This window comes from Corvus moneduloides, chromosome 3 (assembly GCF_009650955.1).
Source record: "Corvus moneduloides isolate bCorMon1 chromosome 3, bCorMon1.pri, whole genome shotgun sequence".
Taxonomy (NCBI): domain Eukaryota; kingdom Metazoa; phylum Chordata; class Aves; order Passeriformes; family Corvidae; genus Corvus; species Corvus moneduloides.
Genome location: NC_045478.1, coordinates 108,676,832 through 108,694,352, shown reverse-complemented (window position 1 = coordinate 108,694,352; position 17,521 = coordinate 108,676,832). Strand labels below are relative to the sequence as shown.

General features: G+C 43.7%; 1 protein-coding gene and 1 long non-coding RNA gene across 5 annotated transcripts in view; one reads left to right on the top strand and one right to left on the bottom strand.

Annotated features, from left to right (window-relative positions):
• Positions 1 to 5,184, bottom strand: part of WDR26 (WD repeat domain 26) — a 31,683-nt gene extending 26,499 nt beyond the window's left edge. For both annotated transcript variants that reach the window (XR_004239087.1, XM_032103398.1), the window contains exons 1-3: positions 4,357 to 5,184; positions 2,769 to 2,868; positions 2,595 to 2,651 (exon numbers count right to left, since the gene is read on the bottom strand). Coding sequence is in view for 1 of the 2 variants with exons in the window: in XM_032103398.1 (XP_031959289.1) it covers positions 2,595 to 2,651; positions 2,769 to 2,868; positions 4,357 to 4,715 (516 nt within the window). In the remaining variant the exon portion in view is untranslated. The remainder of the gene's footprint in view (positions 1 to 2,594; positions 2,652 to 2,768; positions 2,869 to 4,356) is intronic.
• A 217-nt stretch (positions 5,185 to 5,401) lies between these two features.
• LOC116441469 overlaps positions 5,402 to 17,521 on the top strand; it is a 32,213-nt gene continuing 20,093 nt past the window's right edge. For 2 of the 3 annotated variants that reach the window (XR_004239085.1, XR_004239084.1), the window contains exons 1-3: positions 5,402 to 5,602; positions 6,907 to 7,033; positions 8,042 to 8,211. This is a non-coding gene — a long non-coding RNA (uncharacterized LOC116441469). Of the gene's footprint in view, positions 5,603 to 5,841; positions 6,172 to 6,906; positions 7,034 to 8,041; positions 8,212 to 17,521 lie in introns of those variants that run through there. The other variant, XR_004239086.1, reaches the window with a different exon arrangement.

The window sequence follows — 17,521 nt, the reverse complement described above, 5'->3', positions numbered from 1 at the left end:
GAGAACAGTTTGAAGGTATTTTCTAGATGACTGTAGAGGAAAAATCTCCAAGTTTCTTCTTAGGTTCAAGTAAGTACCCAAGATAGATGCCATCATATGCTTGAGTAGCCCCAAAGTATGCAAAACCTCAGGCGGGCTTGAAGTTAGTGTTTTCTAACTGTTACTCAAGGAAAAAAGATCATTGATTCAATTATAAAGTTTTCCTAGAGATTCTCTAAGACAGCTGTATCTTACATGCTGGAAAAGTTAACATGACTAATCACATACTGTACAGCACTCAGTTGTGTTGACACAAACAGAAATCGCAAACTCTCCTGGGTGCTGCCACACCCTCCTCCCCCCATATCAACACACTGCATCAAAGCTTTAAAAATTGAGATTAGCCATTTCACATTTAGATTTTTCACCTGTAGAACTTAAAGCACTTTGCAGAAATCAGGAAATTAAACATAAGTAGAATTTTTAAAATACATATGCATCTCCCTTCACTGACCAGACATTTCAAAAGAAGCTATGTATCCTGGTTATTTTGTCCAGGTCATATTAACTATAAGAAAAAAAAACCAACAAACCCACTCAAACCACAAACCAAAAACAAACCACAAAACACACACCCTACTTAGTTAAATACACTGTGTCATCTAAATTTTTAGGTACCCATTCTTCTTGTATGCACACATTTTTAAAACATCTAGTCACACAGTGTGAGTCACAAGTCAGGAAACTCAAAATCCAATTTTCTATTTTTAAAGAGTTACCTGCAGCAGCACCTTGTTTGGACTTTTCCAGATCAAGACATTTATCAGCTTCATTAGCTCTGACTTTACTGCAGTTGGGAATACCTACAGAGCATAAAGCATCCCTCCTTACCTGTAATGATCTTTCTCTAGCTTCCCAGCTGCTGACAACACTAATGCCCACCCAGAACCTCAACCATGTGCACAAAAGCTGGACAGAGAGAGACAAGGAGACTGTGCGCACACGATGGAACACCCACAAACTCTCAATTTATCCTTGCAAATAATGCTGTCTTACTAACATACACATGTAAGACATTCAAAACTGTTACCTGTTTTAAATTATATCGAGTTTATATAAAGGAGATCAACTTTAAAAAGAAAGCAGTTAATATTGGTTCAGGTAAAGTTCAGTCTAAACCAAGTATTTTTCCTGAACCAAGCTTTATGGAACCAGTTAAGACATCAACATTAGAGAATGCTCTCAGAGCCCTTCTGAACAACAAAAGAAAAACATTTTTCTCAAACTGAGTTCTCCAAGAAGTACAACGTTGATAACTCAATTAAACCTCTCACCTCACTGACATGCAAAACACTTTAATACTACAGACAAACTTCCTAACTTCAGAAGTCAGAAACATGAGAAAATTTGTTTCAAACTACCATTAATAGTCCCATATAGCAGTTCCATATTTTCAGTCTGCACAAACTTTTGAAAGCTGCATACAATATTCTAAACTCCTTCAAGTCTTTGACAAAAGAGAAAGTGAACTACTGTCCTAATTAAGAGGTGCTAAGCTTTGACCAAATTAATAGGACCAAATGTAAACTTCTATCAAGTACCCTCTGATGTTTTGTTAAACATCTCTTTTTCCTACTTCACTTCCTGTTCTCTCTTTCTCTCCCTCCCCCACCAGACAGGAAATTGTCTTGACAACAAATGAATCAGCTAGAAGTGGAACTAAGCAGCCATCAGCTGATTCCTCATTGTTTACAGTCACAGACACTTCAAAAAGCCTTGCTACTGTTTGTTTCCTAAGTGACCATAGCTGTTCTAACTTCATCTCATTAAAATAAATGTTTAAACACAACAGAACAAGCTCTTTGAAGAGCCAAGTAATGATTTTCATCTTGAGATACAAAAATCAAAACAAGAAACACTTTACTCAAAGCAACTGAAATCGTAACAATACATATTGTAGCTGTCAAGTCACAGGATCCACCAACCTTCTATTTCTAGGTTTATCTTTTTTTTTTTTTTTTTAAAAAAAAAGCCACCCAAAGAGAAAAAGCTCTAAATAAAATCCCAAACAGCAATACAAATGCATTTGCTCTTTAAAAGCCATCTGGAAAAGCAACAGTATTATTCATGGTCTATAGCAGCCTCTATATTCTTGTAATGTGCTATTACAATGCCAACTCCACATTAGTATTACTGCATTTTATTTCTGAACTTCTCTTCCCCTCAAGAAAACCTAACTCCTATAAACACAGAGATTGTGAGAAATATTTCAAGGTTGAAATTAGTATTCAACATAGGCAGTTTCTACAGAAACTGACCTATTTTAGGACTGTGACAGGATTTATATTTTATCAGTTAGGTATGTTTAATGGGGTTTTAACATTCAGTACACCAAATCTTAGCCTCAACACTTTTGGGCTGCCTATCTCACATTCTACAACAGAATAAAAAAAAAGTTCAGATTAGTATGACATTTGAGATAGCATGCAAGCAGCTTAAAGTAAACAAAAAAAGAGAAAACAAGAACTATGGACAACCAACTCCATAGTGAAAGATTACATCACTACAATTAGTCCAACTACACAGCTCTGAAAGAGTTCAAGTGTGCCTCTTACCACAATTGCATGCGGAGAATGCACTAAGGCCTTAAGTTCATTCAGGTCGTTCTCAGCCTGCAGAAATCGGCATAAGAAAAAAAAAAAGTATATAAGGAGGGTGAATTTTGAATTCTCTCATAGATACTATAAATTTCAACAGTGGTTAATACAGTCCTATAAGCCCTACGTTACCTTATCCCATTCTCCTTCCATGACATGATTGCGGAATTTGGTAGCTGAAGGATGTTCTAAACGACATCCTGACTCTTGCATGAGGAGATCAACAGTCTGGCTGCAGGAGAGATACAGTGTAAAAAAACCCGACCAGTTTCACCCTCGCAAATACACCGCCTGCTATGATAACAGTTTACCATACCTTAAAGTAACTTTAATAAAACAAGAATACTATGACCAGATTCAGATGCTTGTTCAAGATTATCTCAGTTCCCTGAGACATGTAAAAAGCTACCTCTACCTAAAGCAAGTTGTCAAGGAGCTTGAAAGCTTCGCTGAAGTACCATAAAGTATGTGACTTACCAGCCACCACAAACAGCCATCCCTGCACAGAAGATAAACTTCATGAAGGAAGACACAGTCTAGAAAGCTGTTAGCTACTGGCTGCCATCCCCTGCCCCCTCCCTACCTCCCCCCTAAGAGAGCAAGGAGAGCTACAACATCTGGCACAGGCCTAATTTTTTCTTCTTCATCACTTCTTAAAAGACTAGCTCCTTAAAAAAAAATAAACAAACTCAGGAACCTGTAGCCCTCCCCCTTTTATACTAAAAATAGCTTATTTACTGTGGTGTCGTCTATGAATAGTCACGAGTTGTCTGCTGCTGTAAACTTGCCTCTTGTGTCAGAGGCAATTTATTTTATGGAATATGTTCTTTATAGCTGACCCATTCTGCAGCGTTTTGAAGACTTCTTTTGTGGTAGCTACATAAGCACTTTGCAGAACTTCTCTAGCCTCCTTCCAAAATTATGACATGCTGGCTAGCTTTAGCTTTACTCACAAAGTGTTATGATTAAATACTTAAGACTTCCCCATTCCACTGGGAAATAATTTTCTCTATTCTAAGAAAGGGCCAACATACTAATATCTTGTTTACGAGTAAGATTATTAGCAAAAACACGTGTCCAGCACAAATCTAGAGAGGCCTTCACCATTTAGAGGGCCAAAGGTTTCCAGAGGGAAACCAAACAGCCTGCTTAAGTGGCAGTTTACTTTGTGTCGCTTCCTCCGAGCTGACAAGCCAAATCTTGGAGCTCATCTGCGAAAAGCCGCCCCCCCCACGCCCAGCTGCGGGCTCCATTATGTTTACCAGATAACTTCTCCCCCACTGACACATTTGTATTGATCTACCCTTATCGGTGTGCAACTCGACTTCCATATTGCCATTCCTGGCAGGGGAAGCTCCTGTCCTGTCCCTTGGCTAGACACCGGCACAAGCTTGGAAAACACAGCTCCGGCTCCATTTTTTCCGGGAGCGGGCCTGCCCCACCGCTCTGCCTCGCACCCGGGCACTGCTCTCCCCTCGCTGGACGCCACTGGGCTGCGACGGGGCAGTTTTGACCACCAACCCCCTCCCCCCGCCGGGGGTCCCTTCCTCTACTCTCCTCCCCGCTCCGGACTGCCCATCCTCCACGGGGACCCCGCGCCGGACCCTCCCCGGCGGGGCTGCCCCAGCCCCGGGGGGACCCTCCGGTCAGGGCACCGCAGGAAGGGAAGGAAGGCGCCTCCCCCCGGCCCCGCTGCCCCTCGCCCACCGCGGCCACTTACTTGAGCCCCAGCCCGTGGAGGTGCTGCCCGATCAGCCGGATCACGTCCTCGTCGGACTGCGAGAGCCGCTTCTTCTTCTTCAGGGCGCTGCCGCCGCCGCCGCCCCCCAGCTCGGCGGCGGCCGGGCCGGGCCCCCCGGCGGCGGGCACCCCGTTGTTGACGCCGAGCCCGCCGGGGCTGCCGCCGCCGGGGCCGCCGCTGTTGGCCGAGGGCAGCAGCCCGTTGGCGTGGGCCAGCTGGTCACCGGCGGCCGTGCCCGCCGAGGCCTCGCCGTTCTGGGCACCCAGGCAGCCCAGCTCCGGGCCCTGCGGCGGCGGCTGCTGCTGCTGCTGGCCCCCTCCCGCCCCGTTGGCCTGCATGGCGCTGCTGGCGATGCCGCCGCTGCTGCTGCTGCCTCTGAGCGGGGCGGCGGCGGGGGCGAGCCCGGCGGGCAGCGAGGGGGACTGGGACGAGGTGAGGCCTGCTCTGCCCGCGGAAGCCCCGGGCTCTCCTGCTCCCTCCACCGCCGCCGCCGGGGAGGCCCGGGCTTTTTTCCGCGGGGGCGGGGAGGCTCCGCCGGTGTCCGAGTCGGAGGAGGAGGAAGCGGAGGCCAGAGTTTCCTCGCCGAGAGCGGCCGTGGTGGGAAGCCGGGGGGGCGAGGAGGGGGAGGCGGCGGGGGCGAGGGGAGGCGGAGCGGGGCCCTGCGCCCGCCGGGGGTCCCGGAGGCAGCGCCGCCGCCCGCTCGGGGCTCCCTCTGGCGATGGCGGCCGCCGCTGCCCTGAGCCCCCGCCCGGCAGCCCCAGGCGCCCGGCCCGCTCCGCTCGCTGCCCGCCGGGTTTGTCCTCCTCTCAGCCCAGCTGCACCTAATGGAGTCCGGGCCGGGACGTCACAGGAAATTCCTGCACTGCCCCCTACACACACTTCCGCCGCCCGGGGCCGCGGTGGGCACGGCCCCACGGCTGCCGGGGGGCGGTGGCGGGGCGGCCCCCGGGGGGGACGGGGACGCCCCAACGGCACCGCCCGGGTCGCCGCCCGCCCGTGCGGGGTCCCGCGGCGCCTGCGGGGGTCGGGGGCGTCGTGCCCGAGGGGGTCCCGGGGGTCCCGGGCATGTGCCCGCTGTGTGCCCGCGCCCGGCAGCGCTGGGGCGGGAGAGGGGCGAGGGTGGTCGTGCACGAGGTGCGGTGGGCGCCCGCTGCCCCGACGTGTCCCGGTGGGACCGGCCGTCCCTGTGACACCGTGGAGGTGACCGGCTAATTTCCGGCCTCAGGTAGTTCCCTGATGCAATTTGGACAAGGAGAATTGGGTGCAAACTGAAAGAGGGGAAAATCCGGTTGGGTGTGTGGAAGAAGTTCTTCTATGTGAGAGTGGTGAGACAGCGGAACAGGTTGCCCAGGGAGGTTTCGATGTCCCAACCCTGGTGGTGTTCAAAGCCAGGTTGGATGGGGCTTTGAGCGACCTGGTCTAGTGGAAGGTGTCCCAGCCCATGGCAGGGGTGTTTGGAATGGGATGGTCTTTAAGGTCCCTTCCAGCCCTGATTCTATGATTCTGTGTTTGGGTTTTTTTAAAAAAGGAAAATGCTTAATGAAGTCGCATCCTGGTGTTGCCCAGGTTGGTTACTGGAAGGTTTCCGACCTGCTGATGGTCTTGTCTTTTGTAGGCACTGCATGCGTTGGCACGGAAAAAGAAGGGAAATGGCAGTTTTGCTGTAGATCTTACAGGAATGCTGAGTGTTGGGGTACATTAGTCAGGACAGGCTGCCAGAAGATAGTGGGAATTTTAAGGGTCCCAGTCTCTGCGCTGTGGTTTCTCCCTGCTAACCCTCCTGTGTGATGGAAGGTAAACTCAAATCCTGAGCCAAGTCTCTGGTCAAAAGTCATGAGATGAGTGAAATCTTGGTCTTTAAAAATAGCATCTTGAAATAATATGTTTTATGTTATTTGGTTTAGAGCCTAGAATTTTTATCTTTGGTATGCTCAAACTTTTCTCCAAAACCCAAAGGGAAATAACAAAACTTTTTTCCTTCTTGAAAGCTGAGGTTAATATCTAATTATCTTCCCCTTCAGAAGCTGAGGTTTTAGGGGTACTGACTTAGGTTAAACTAGCAAGTTTGAAAAACAGTGCTTTGTTTTGAGCGGAACTTTGAAAAAGTCCAGCTGAGGGAAACCACGGGCCCAAGACCAGTGGAGAATTCCATGAAGAGACAAAATGCATGAAAGGAGTGAAACCAGAGAAGGAGATGAGACCTCATGGAGGCCTGGCCAGCTGAAGTAGATACCTTGGCCCTGTTTAGAGGCTGCAGAAGATACTTGGCTGATAACAGCCAAAGCACTCTTATGCCAGAGGGAGAGGTTGGAAAGAGCTTTGTCCCTGACCTCTGCCCAGGTGTGGCTGTAGGGTTAAATTCAACATTGGTCTCCCAGAGAGGGGGAATGTGATTTTATGTTCTTTAGCTCACCAATTGCTGCTGCAGAACACAAGGCTTGTGTTTTAGGCACTTCACTGCTGTATATACTCTCATTTCCATTGTTCTGTGTTTTCGGCATTCTTGAGTTCTTTCTTGGTCCTCCCCAGATGCCATCACCGAATCTGTAATTCAAAGGCTTGGGTAAAGATGACAGGAACAGTACAGAGAGCAGTGCGGACCCTGTGAAGGCACCTGAAAGTGAACTTTAAAGATCAAGACTAGGTTTTCAGGAAGGTAAAGTTTCTCATCATTCTTTCCTGCCCTCTGCCTCAGTGTCCAGGGTGGGGTTTGGTAAAAACCCCTTTGCACCTTCTATTCCTCTTGTCCTTTGTCACTTACAGCTTTCCTAGTCATAGAGATGGTTTTTACTTCTCCTAGGCTTTCCCTAGTCACCAGGAGGGGATCCTGGGAGACAGGTCTGGGGCTGGCACAGTCACAGGAAAAGAGAATTGTGGGAAAACGGTAATGGCACCATGCTCTGTCAGTTTTTCATCAAGCTAAGCCCTGATTTGGATCTGATTCTATTCTGCACCCAGATGAGAGAGGGCAGATTTAATAATCCAAATAAAGTGCGCAGCTTTTTTGAACAATTAGAGAATCAACTGGTAAATACAAAACCCGTCCTCACTTGTGACAGATGACTCCTCTTGTAATAACAGAAGAAGGAGTTCATCATATTCAGGCATCTTCAAAGTTTCCCAAAAGTAGAGAATTAATGCAACAATTCAGCTATAAAAAATAGCAAACTTATAAACACCCAGAAGAGAAATTTTGAAGAGAAATTTTGGCAACCTTAAATTCAGTTGTAGTATCAGCCATGTTACTGAAGCAGAAGTGTAATGTATAACTGTGCAGAATATGTAGAAATCTGACTATATTGTAACAGATCCACATCTTTAATAGAAAAAATGTTGGAGAAATACTTCTCATTTATTGTGATAGTTTAGAAAACTGAAGAGACCAATCACTCCCTGTCAAAAACAACCAATGAAATTACCCATGTAGAATATTTTGAACAAGTGGTATCTCTTAAATGTAAGAAACCTGTCTTGGGATATTCTAGACTAAGTACAAATGCTTGAAAAGCAAGAAACACTTCCATTTTCTAGGTCTGGGAAGTCAAGTAAGAAAAAATAACCCTTGAAGTTATCATTTATGAGCTGACTAGGACTAATAAACTTTGGCTAATTTAGCTCTTTTTTTTTTTTTTTTTAACTTTTTTCCCCCTCCATTTTGTTTTAGAGGAGGATGGAGCACATATTCCAGATCTGAATAATAGGAAGGAAATCTTGTTAAGGGCCTGGGTTATTTGATAATAACCATGTGAGGCTGCTTCGGCAGAGCTGTAATACTACAAAATATTAGAGAAGATCCTCGAGAGATGGATTAGCAGTCAAAGCTGCATGATGAAGGTAATTAATTGTTTGATTCTCTATCAGGTGTGTATACATTCCCTTTTCTTCTGCACCAAATTTGAGGTTACTGGAAACAAACCAACTAACAACAAAGAACAAAGAAAGAATAATTTAGAACAATGGCATTTTCCACAGTACCAGCTAAATAAATGCTTGAACAGGCACCTGGATATGCTTGCGACTTCCAAAAAATTAGATAAGGATGAAAGATAAGCACCTTCCTTAAACAGCATTTCTAGAAATCATTCAGCAGATAGTAAGCAAATTACACTGGTCTGAGATTCCGTCACTTCATGTAGAGGAGGATGGTCAGTATTTTAGTAGAGGAGTGGAATATGGAAAGCCTGCTGCAGAACTGGGTGATTGAACTGACCATACAAGTCAAGGAAAAAGAAAAGACCTCTTTCATCTTGGACTTCCAAAAAAACCCTTCCACATCTCCTAAGCTTCTGTGGGCTGGTATCAGGGTTTGGGCTCCCACCCCATGACATTTAGAAGACTGCAGGTGATTGAACAAAGGCTAATATTACAAGTTCAGTTGTGTCTGACCCAGTGTCACTGACTTTGGGCTTAGGGAGCAAGGGGAAAGCAGAGTATGTCATTTAAGCTTGTCATTATTAGGGCTTTTGGTAAACTTCCTCAATAACTGGGTAGATGTGGGGGGGTGGGCAGACTGTGTGTGTGAAAAACTGTCTGTACCATCAGGCTTGAAGGGTAGTGTCTCATTGGTTTAAGTCTTCACTGATGCCCTGTTAGGAGGGGTCAGGGATCAATACTGGAGCAAGTCTTGTTTGACAAGTTCACCGTGCAGGGGGTGGTACAGAGTGCACCCTCAGCAAGTTTTCAGCTGATCCCCTTGCCAAGCTGGGGGAGATCAGTTGATACACAGGAAGCCACAGCTGCCAGTCAGAGCAGGCTTGCCAAGCCTGCAGGAGAAGGCTGGTGAGAACCTTGTGTTGGTCAACAGAGACAAGGGCAAAGTCCCGAATGTGGGACAGACTATCCTCATAGGACGCTACAGGCTGAGAACCAGCTGGCTTGGAAGTAGCCCAGCAGAAAGGGGCCTGACCATCCTGGTGGACAAAAGAAGTTCCTCATGGGATTTCAACATCTGCAGGGCTGCCTTATCCATATACTCAGCGGGTACGAGCTCTGTGTGCAGCACTGGTGAGGCCACACTGGGTACACAGGGTCCAGTTTGGGAACAGCCAGTTCAGCAGAGGCTGCTGAGGTGGTAGGGGCTGGAGCACATGCTGTGTGAGGAAGTGGGTCCAGCCACACCAGGATCTAATTACAATGTGCACCTTCCCAGAGGGATTTACAGGGAAGATGGCACGAGGCTTCTCTCTGAGATGGTCACCAACAGGATAAGAGACAAAAGTGAGAAGCTGCACCCAGAGATATTCCAATGGTGTATAAGAAAACAAAAGTTCAAAGTGAGAGTGATCATAGAACACTTTCCCTGAGTGGCTATGGATTCTCCATCCTTGGAGAAAAAACTAGACAGAAAAAGGCTTTGAGTAACCTAGTTTATCCTTGAAGATAGCTGTGGAGGGAGTGGGACGTTGAACCAGTGACCTACAGAGTATCTTGCCCAACTTTGATTTTTCTGTGATTATACATTCTACAAGACTATCCTTGTGTTATGGGGGGAACAGTATTGGTGACTTGATAATTGTCATGTCTCAGGGGTTACTGATACTGTGTCCCAAAGCTTCAGTACAGTCATGTTGCTTTGTAGCTGAGCTTGCATAGTGAGGATCAGGGCAGTAGTGCTATTGTTGCAACCTAATTAAATATTAGGTAATAACACAGTGTCTTCTGTCCACCAAATTCATGTGCATACACTGATGTTGACCTCTGCGCTCTCCTGGGTAAGCACAGCGTGGCGTGGTCACAAAAATAAATGTCACAAGGTGCTGAGGATCCCATGTGGTACAGAACGTCCTGTTCAGTACAGGGTCTGTCATATTAATACATGGTCAGTGCAATTTCCCATAGGAAGAGCATACATGGCATGGTTTTCCCTGTATTTCTGTTGCCATAGGTGTCTTTCTGGATGTGCAGGACACCATCTATTGGGAGAACTCGGACCTCCCTGTAAGGACAGATAAAACATGCGTGTGCAAGGGGTGTGATGCCAGATTGGTACTTACTGTGCAACTTCTCTGAGCAAGACAATATTGCGTATGCTGTCAATCTGACATGTCAGACTTGCTTGCATGCAGGATTTATCTGTCTGGGACTATGCTAGATGTCACCTTGCAAAATCTGTCTGTGTATATTGTGATTTATCAGGCATTTTCAGATATTTCATAAATTATGTGTAGCCAGGATTTGGAAGGAGTAGGCCACCATGTCAGTGCTTCAATGGACTTGCAATGGGCAGAATAACAGCGTGCTTGGATTTTTCTTTATTTTTCTCCACATCTTAATAGGTGTAAATGTTCACTCTAACACTTATGAAATCCCCTTCTGACCACTGTGCAGCAGGAGCTGGCAGGTATTCCACAGAAAAGCCAGTCACTGATTTTGTTCCATGAAGGTTTCCAAGCTTGTTGTTTTGTGTGGTCTGTGTTCCTTAATATCAGCGTGTCAATTTCATGTCCAGGTCTCAGATGGGTTATCGGTGTTTGTATGTGAGATTAGATTTGTCCTTCTATTGTTGCAGTTATTTTACTTTTCCTACTTGAGGGCTGCTCCCCTGCCTTTTACTTCTTGCTGGCTCTCAAGGCAGTTGTTATTTCAGGCTTGTTAATTGTGTCTGCCAACTCCCACATAGCTCCTAGAGCCTAACCCTGAGTAGGGTAACACACCACCTTCTATTGCCTCTCCTTGGAACTAGGACCTATCTCTCCCAGAATGACATGTACACTTGGCCTTTCTCTAGGCAACTTCAGTGAGCTCTCACACCTGGAGCTAAACATTCAAGACCAGGCGTGTAGACTGTAGTATCTCATATCCACTCTGGAATGGGCAGAGAGGGGAAATTATTACGTAATCACCAGAAGATTACATCTAAACATTAAGCTTGTGAATAGCTCCTTGGTGCTCTGGGATTACTTACTAATTTTTTCCCCTTCTTAATCAGGAATATATGGTTTTTCAAGTCCATGTTTAAAAAAGCAAGTGAACCAGACCCTCCTTACTTTGGGCAAGAGATTAAAGGCTAGTGTCACAAGAATGTCATTGTACTACTATTTAAGTGCCCCTTATTTTAAGGGAAACCATTAGTTTTTCTTGTAACTGTACCTTTACTTAAAATACAGCTTTCCATACAAGCTTCTTCATCCTTGTTGGTGCATGATATTTACATCAGAAATAAAGAGCCACAAAATTAGAGAAAAGATTCCTTTGTGTGTCTCCATACATTTATATAGTAAAAAGTCTTCACCACTTCCTCTAATTTGTTTTCTGGTGCATCCACTCCAGCACTTACTCTCAGACTTAAGACCTCATGAAGTTTCAAATAGCTACTCTGATAAAGAACCCAAGACACCACCGCTAATCCAGCACAAGAATACTTTTTCTGCATGCTTGAAAAAGGGTGTTGTTCCAGAACTAGACTGGTCTGAGATGCAGGAGTGGGAAAGAGCATTGCACAGTATTGAAGACTGATCACTCAGGCTTTCAGAAGGACACTCATGCAAGACACGAGCTCTGAGGCTAATATCAGGCAGTAAGGTGTTAAACCCATGTGATCCAATGACTTTTAAACATTACATTTTGATTTCCAGGAGAGTTTCTTCAGATCCTTTTCCAAAGGCTCCTAGTATCAGAGAGTTCAGGTTTTTTGTCTTTGACTAATATATTTGGGTCTTTTGTACTAAACCAACCTGATTTCTCAAATTGAAAGTGTAACATTCACCAAATTTTGTATAATACTTGGGGTGCGGGGTTGAAGAGGGTACGATCTGTGGAATATAGGCAGGCACAGTTTTTTAGTGAGATGTGTTTGGAGCAACTAATACACCTTATTCAAATCTTTGCTTCATAAATAACATAATAATTTCAAATACATGCAGATTAAACCTTTATGCTTTTGTGGCTTTTCTCTTAAAGAAGAGTGCCAGGAGGGTTTCTGAAGCATGGTGTGGTAGCTAGGATTTACTGACATTCATTTGGCTGCATTACTCATCACCAGTTGGACTAATGGGCAGGACACCCTAGATACTGTCATTCCTATTTTTATCCATCAGGACAAGATGATACAATAGACACAATTACATCTGTAGAATTTTCGAGGTAGTTCCTCATTTTCTATAAATACCAACACCTTCTTTGTAAGTAACTCCAATTTAATAACACTTCTTCAGAGCTCCACGTCTGAGAGAGGAGTGTGTCCTGCTGAATACTGTCAGTGCTGGGAGGTATGGTGGGAAGTAGTTCCAGCTGGAAGGAGGAAAGGGGAGTTTTGTAAAATTAGGATCAAAGGTTCTGTCTCTTAAATATTTCAGTGCATGCACAGACATACTTCTGTGGGCAGTACTGTTTACTGCGTTTTCACAGTTGGAACCTGGTTTTATGAATTAAAACAAATCTGTCACCTCAGAGTAACTAATTATATTGCACACTGTGGCCTCTCAAAACCTCACAATGCATCCTGAAATGAGCTCAAGCTTTCAGTCCTAAAAGACAAAGACTCCCCTCCCTGAAGCTAAAAGAATACCCATGTGTTGTTAGGAGTCCCCTGCCAAAGATGTGTGGTGCCAAAGGCACAGCTGAACAGAACTAATTTCATTTTGCCAGGAGCATTGACACAAATGCAAAGTAGGTAGCTTGATAAATCTGCTCTGGTGTTATTATTATAACAACAGCGTTAGCAGGAAAACCTTGATAGAACTTTCTTTTTGAAAAACATAGTTCATGGGGTTAATCCAGGCTGACTTTGTACACCTCTAAGTTAAGCAGTTGGCCCAAGCTATTTTTCTAGGCTTCCTCTGGAGAGGTGGAGGCACCCACAAAGGTGATTCATCCCAGATCCTTATCATAGGATGGGATGTGTGGCTTTCTGGTGTCTTGCAGTGACACTGCGGGAGCCTAGCCCAGCTACATTAGAGTACATCAGTAACTCGTAGATGAGAAGAGTTAAAAGAGGTGAATTCTGGCCTACATTCTTCCACTGTGATCGCAAATTTGGAAATTCAAACAGTGTCCTATTAGGTGAGGGATGCCAATGTGCCACGGACAGCCACAGTGAGCTGTGGCAGTGGAACACTTACTCCCATGTCACTGGGAGGCCAGCCTGTGGCTCGTGGATTGCGGAGCTGTACCATCACATCCCTTCTTGGTGATCTGTCATCATCTCTCCTCAAGGGTCATCATGGTTCCTAACACTCAGCTGTGGGATGCTCAGGCCAGTATTGACAGGTCACCTGAAGAAGCAGAACGTCTCCAAGGACGTTACCAGGGAGGATCTGAGGATGACCTTTGGGGATCTCTGAGGGTCTAGACCTACCACATCTTATCTTGAAGCTGCTCCCAGAGCTCTCCATCCTCTTGATTCTTAAGGGTATGTGTCTTGTGGCTCTTGGGCCTAACTGGAGCCTATGTGCAGTTCATTAGATAGTAAAGGGTAGTCACCAATGCTTAATTAGTTTTGTTACTTTAAAAATATGCGCACTATTAAAATTATTATAGAAATATTATCAGAGGAACAAAAAGCAAAGTGAAAGCTTAAAAACCTTTACTGATTAAATGCAGTAAGCATTCTGTGTATACAAAACTGACAGCAGTGTCTCTTTATTCCCACAATCTCTCATCTTTTGTAAAAATAAAGAAGAAATACAGGTATCCCATGTTGAAAATAAAGCCTTTTCAACAAAACTCTGAAATAGGCACTTTAGTTCACTAAACCCATTCATTTTTCATATTAATTTTTATATTTTATAAGGTCAATTACCCCATAACACATACTTGCATGCCTTCTTCAACAATATTTTGATAGCATTATTTCAACACTGAGAAGACACTTAGGATTATCTATTTCATTGTTAAAAAAGTTTGACCATGCATATATCCTAAAATGTGTGGTATGAACACGTTATGACTTCACTGAAATCTTACGAGTTATTTGGTGCTAAAACATCCTTAACCTGTCTTCTACACAGAACTAATATATTACTCAACATCTTACTTTTATAACATATTAAATATTTGTGTTTTATCAATATTGTTAACAAAATATTAATAAGGTTAATAAAGCATATTACAAATGTTATGTGAAAAATAAGACTATGCTACTTCACATACGTTCTAAAGTTTGTCATAGGAATAGCAGTTCTAGCTATGCCTTTCAACACCTTTAATGGTTTTTATCATTTTACCTATATAACATGAATACCTATAAGCATTAATTTAAATTGTAAATAGTTTAATGTATGGAACAGATATTTGGTGTGGATTTTTTCAACTACAGATACTGTGAAGACAGTAAATTGAGGCAGATTCAGATTGTCAACAACTGCTTCCATGACTTGGCTTTTGAAACAAGTCTCGATGAATAATATTGCATAGTTATTGCCCTATCAAGCATTTTCAAAACATAATTTAAATAATACTTTTTTTTAATGAAACCTTCCAGAATGCTCAACCTGCTGAATTTTACACTGGACCTTTGTATTCCTTAGGGAGTAACACTAATGATGTTTCAAAAGGGAGCATTTTCAGGGGCAAGGCAATATAAAGCTGCTGAGATAGGGAATTTTTGCTGCTTGGATAAACATAATCGAAAATAGATAGTAAAGTAGAAATCATGTCTTCTGTGGTGTTCAACCTGTGTTGATTTATGCTTTTTGTTTCTTGATCAGTGGATATATATCAGTCTTGTCATTTCTAAAGATGTTTTCATTAAGGGTTTTCAAGCTCAACTATCATTTTTATTTGTCGTTACATTGGATTTCTCTTTGTACAGATCAGGCTGAAAATTTTTCTTTCAGTTTTTTCAAAGGTTTTCATAGGGAGGAAAGAGGATTGGATTGTTCTGAGTGACACTGGCATGCAAATAAATAACACTGAAACTTGGAAGAGTGTTAATTAAAAATTATTATAACCTGACTGACCTGACTTGGCATCATGGTATCTCGCCAAACTGGCTCTTTATTCTTACGCGTGTCTGATTTGTGTTTGTGGTGTGAGGCTAATGAGCTCATGGAATTGTTTGGCCTAATCCTGCTCTCTTTACACCACAGAAGTTTATGTGAGGAAGAGCAAGAAATATCAGAATGAGGTTCACTGGGTATGACTCATGGTGATTAACCCAAGTAATACTTGGTATAGATTGCTGTTTTAATAAGTTCAGGTAGATGACATATTGGGCCTGTTGTTTGTTTACCTAAATGAGATTTACATTGTTTTAAGACTAGCTTACACCTGTGTGTAAGGTCTACTGGCTTCAGTGCACATTTTTTGTGATCTTACCTGTGTGGGGCAACATAGGGTCCACTGAAACAAATGAAAATGTGTTTAATAATCTAATTAATCAACAGCAATGTAACACTCAATTTGCTGTGACTTTTGATCACGTTGCCGTCATTTTAGCTCTGCAAATGAAGAGCAATTTGGGTGGCTGTGAACAAGGAGGACTGGAATCTGACTTAGAGAGGTCCCTTAGTTAAAAGAGAAGCAGATCTTATCTTAACATCCATATGTGCTACATAGACATCAAAAGGCTGTTTCTTAAAGTCTTTGAAGTGAGATGGGTCTAACAATTGTCCTGTTCCTCATTCCCATTCCCAGAGGGACACTGGACTGTGGGCTGGGGCTATGGAAGATGCAGCCCGCCCTCCCAGCTGGCTGCTGTGCTCATTATCCGGGGTGGAGCAGCCTGGTGACACACCTCTCCAGCATCTTGTTTTGGAGTTACTTGTTAGGAGTGCTGCACTGAGCTGTGCGGCCATATCCTGCATTTAACTATAGGGTTTCATGAGTAATAAGTCAGGGAGTTCAACCGAAGTTATTCAGAATATGTAGCACAGGTGATGCAATTACCGAACACACGCCGTGGGACCCCACTCTGTGGCCAGTTCTGTATTCAGTAATTGTCAGTGTGGTTTGACATGTGAGCAGCACATTCTCAATAGGATTTATCTCACTCTCCTTTTTTTGCATCTCCTTGTTTTCATAATTTTTTGTAATATTTCATGAAGAATTCCTGGAGGTTATTTTCTCTATTTCCTGAGTTATGTGGTAGTAGCCACAATCTGACATTATATTACATTGCATTATTTACAGTGCATAAATGCAATGCCTTTAATATCCATGTGCCAGTAATCCCAACAGGCCCAGGCAAAGTGAGCCCTACTTTTGGAGATACTTAGTTTGAATTTATGTCTGTCCATGCCCCAGCAAGCTTACAGTTTAGAAAGAGGAGGCAAAATGGAAAGGTGACATAGAACAGTTGAATAGGGGGATTCCCCTGTAGGTTTATTCTTAACATTGGCATCAGTCTTTCAAACTATTGGAAGGGAAATTATTGCTGAGAAGTGATGGGAATGGGAAGGGAAAGACAAATAGTGGCACAGTAGTGTGAATGGGAAAGGGCCAAGAAAAGAATGAATTTGACTCAGAGAAGCTTTTGGTGACTGACTTCATAGAAATAATACAATAGAAAGTGGAGAAAAAGTCCGTGGTCAAATCACATGAGGAGTCAGTCCAAAATTTCCAAATAGGTCGCTGATGTTTGCTGGCAGCTTTCAACTTCAGCTGGAAGAAAAGAGCCTCTTTTCTCCACAAACCAGAATTAATCTGTAATGCTTTTCTCCTCCAACTCAAGTGACTTGTGTTAAGAGGGCAGCTTTCAGACAAGGACTTTGGAACAAGTCCTGTTTGGGTACAGTGGAAGATTTCCAGCTGTATTTTAAAGCACCATTCACCTCTTGTGTTTGAACTGTTAATTTGCAGTGGGGTCACTCCCAACTTCCACTACTGCTAGGACATTAATGGTCTAAATAACTGCACCTGCTATGTTAATGAAAGTGTGCATTAAAGCTCAAGTAATTTAGAAAATTTTGTATTGTGTTTGGGTGCCAAGAAGGACAGAAAGGTACAAGTGGCAAGAAGTTGGTCAAAAGAAATACGGATTTCAGATCACTTGCTGTATTATTGCCAGAGTGTTAGCAGTGCTGCTAATGCTTTCAGTATTTTACTGACTGTATTCAGCTTTGTAGTTGAATGTGTTGCAGAGTGGGAGGGTTTTTTGACTAAGAGAAGGAATTGGAATAATGTTTATTTTTTAAAAAGTCCTTCCTATTATTTTGCTGGCAGGTTTTTAAGATTGTGAGATTTGTTTATAACCAATCCGTAGCAA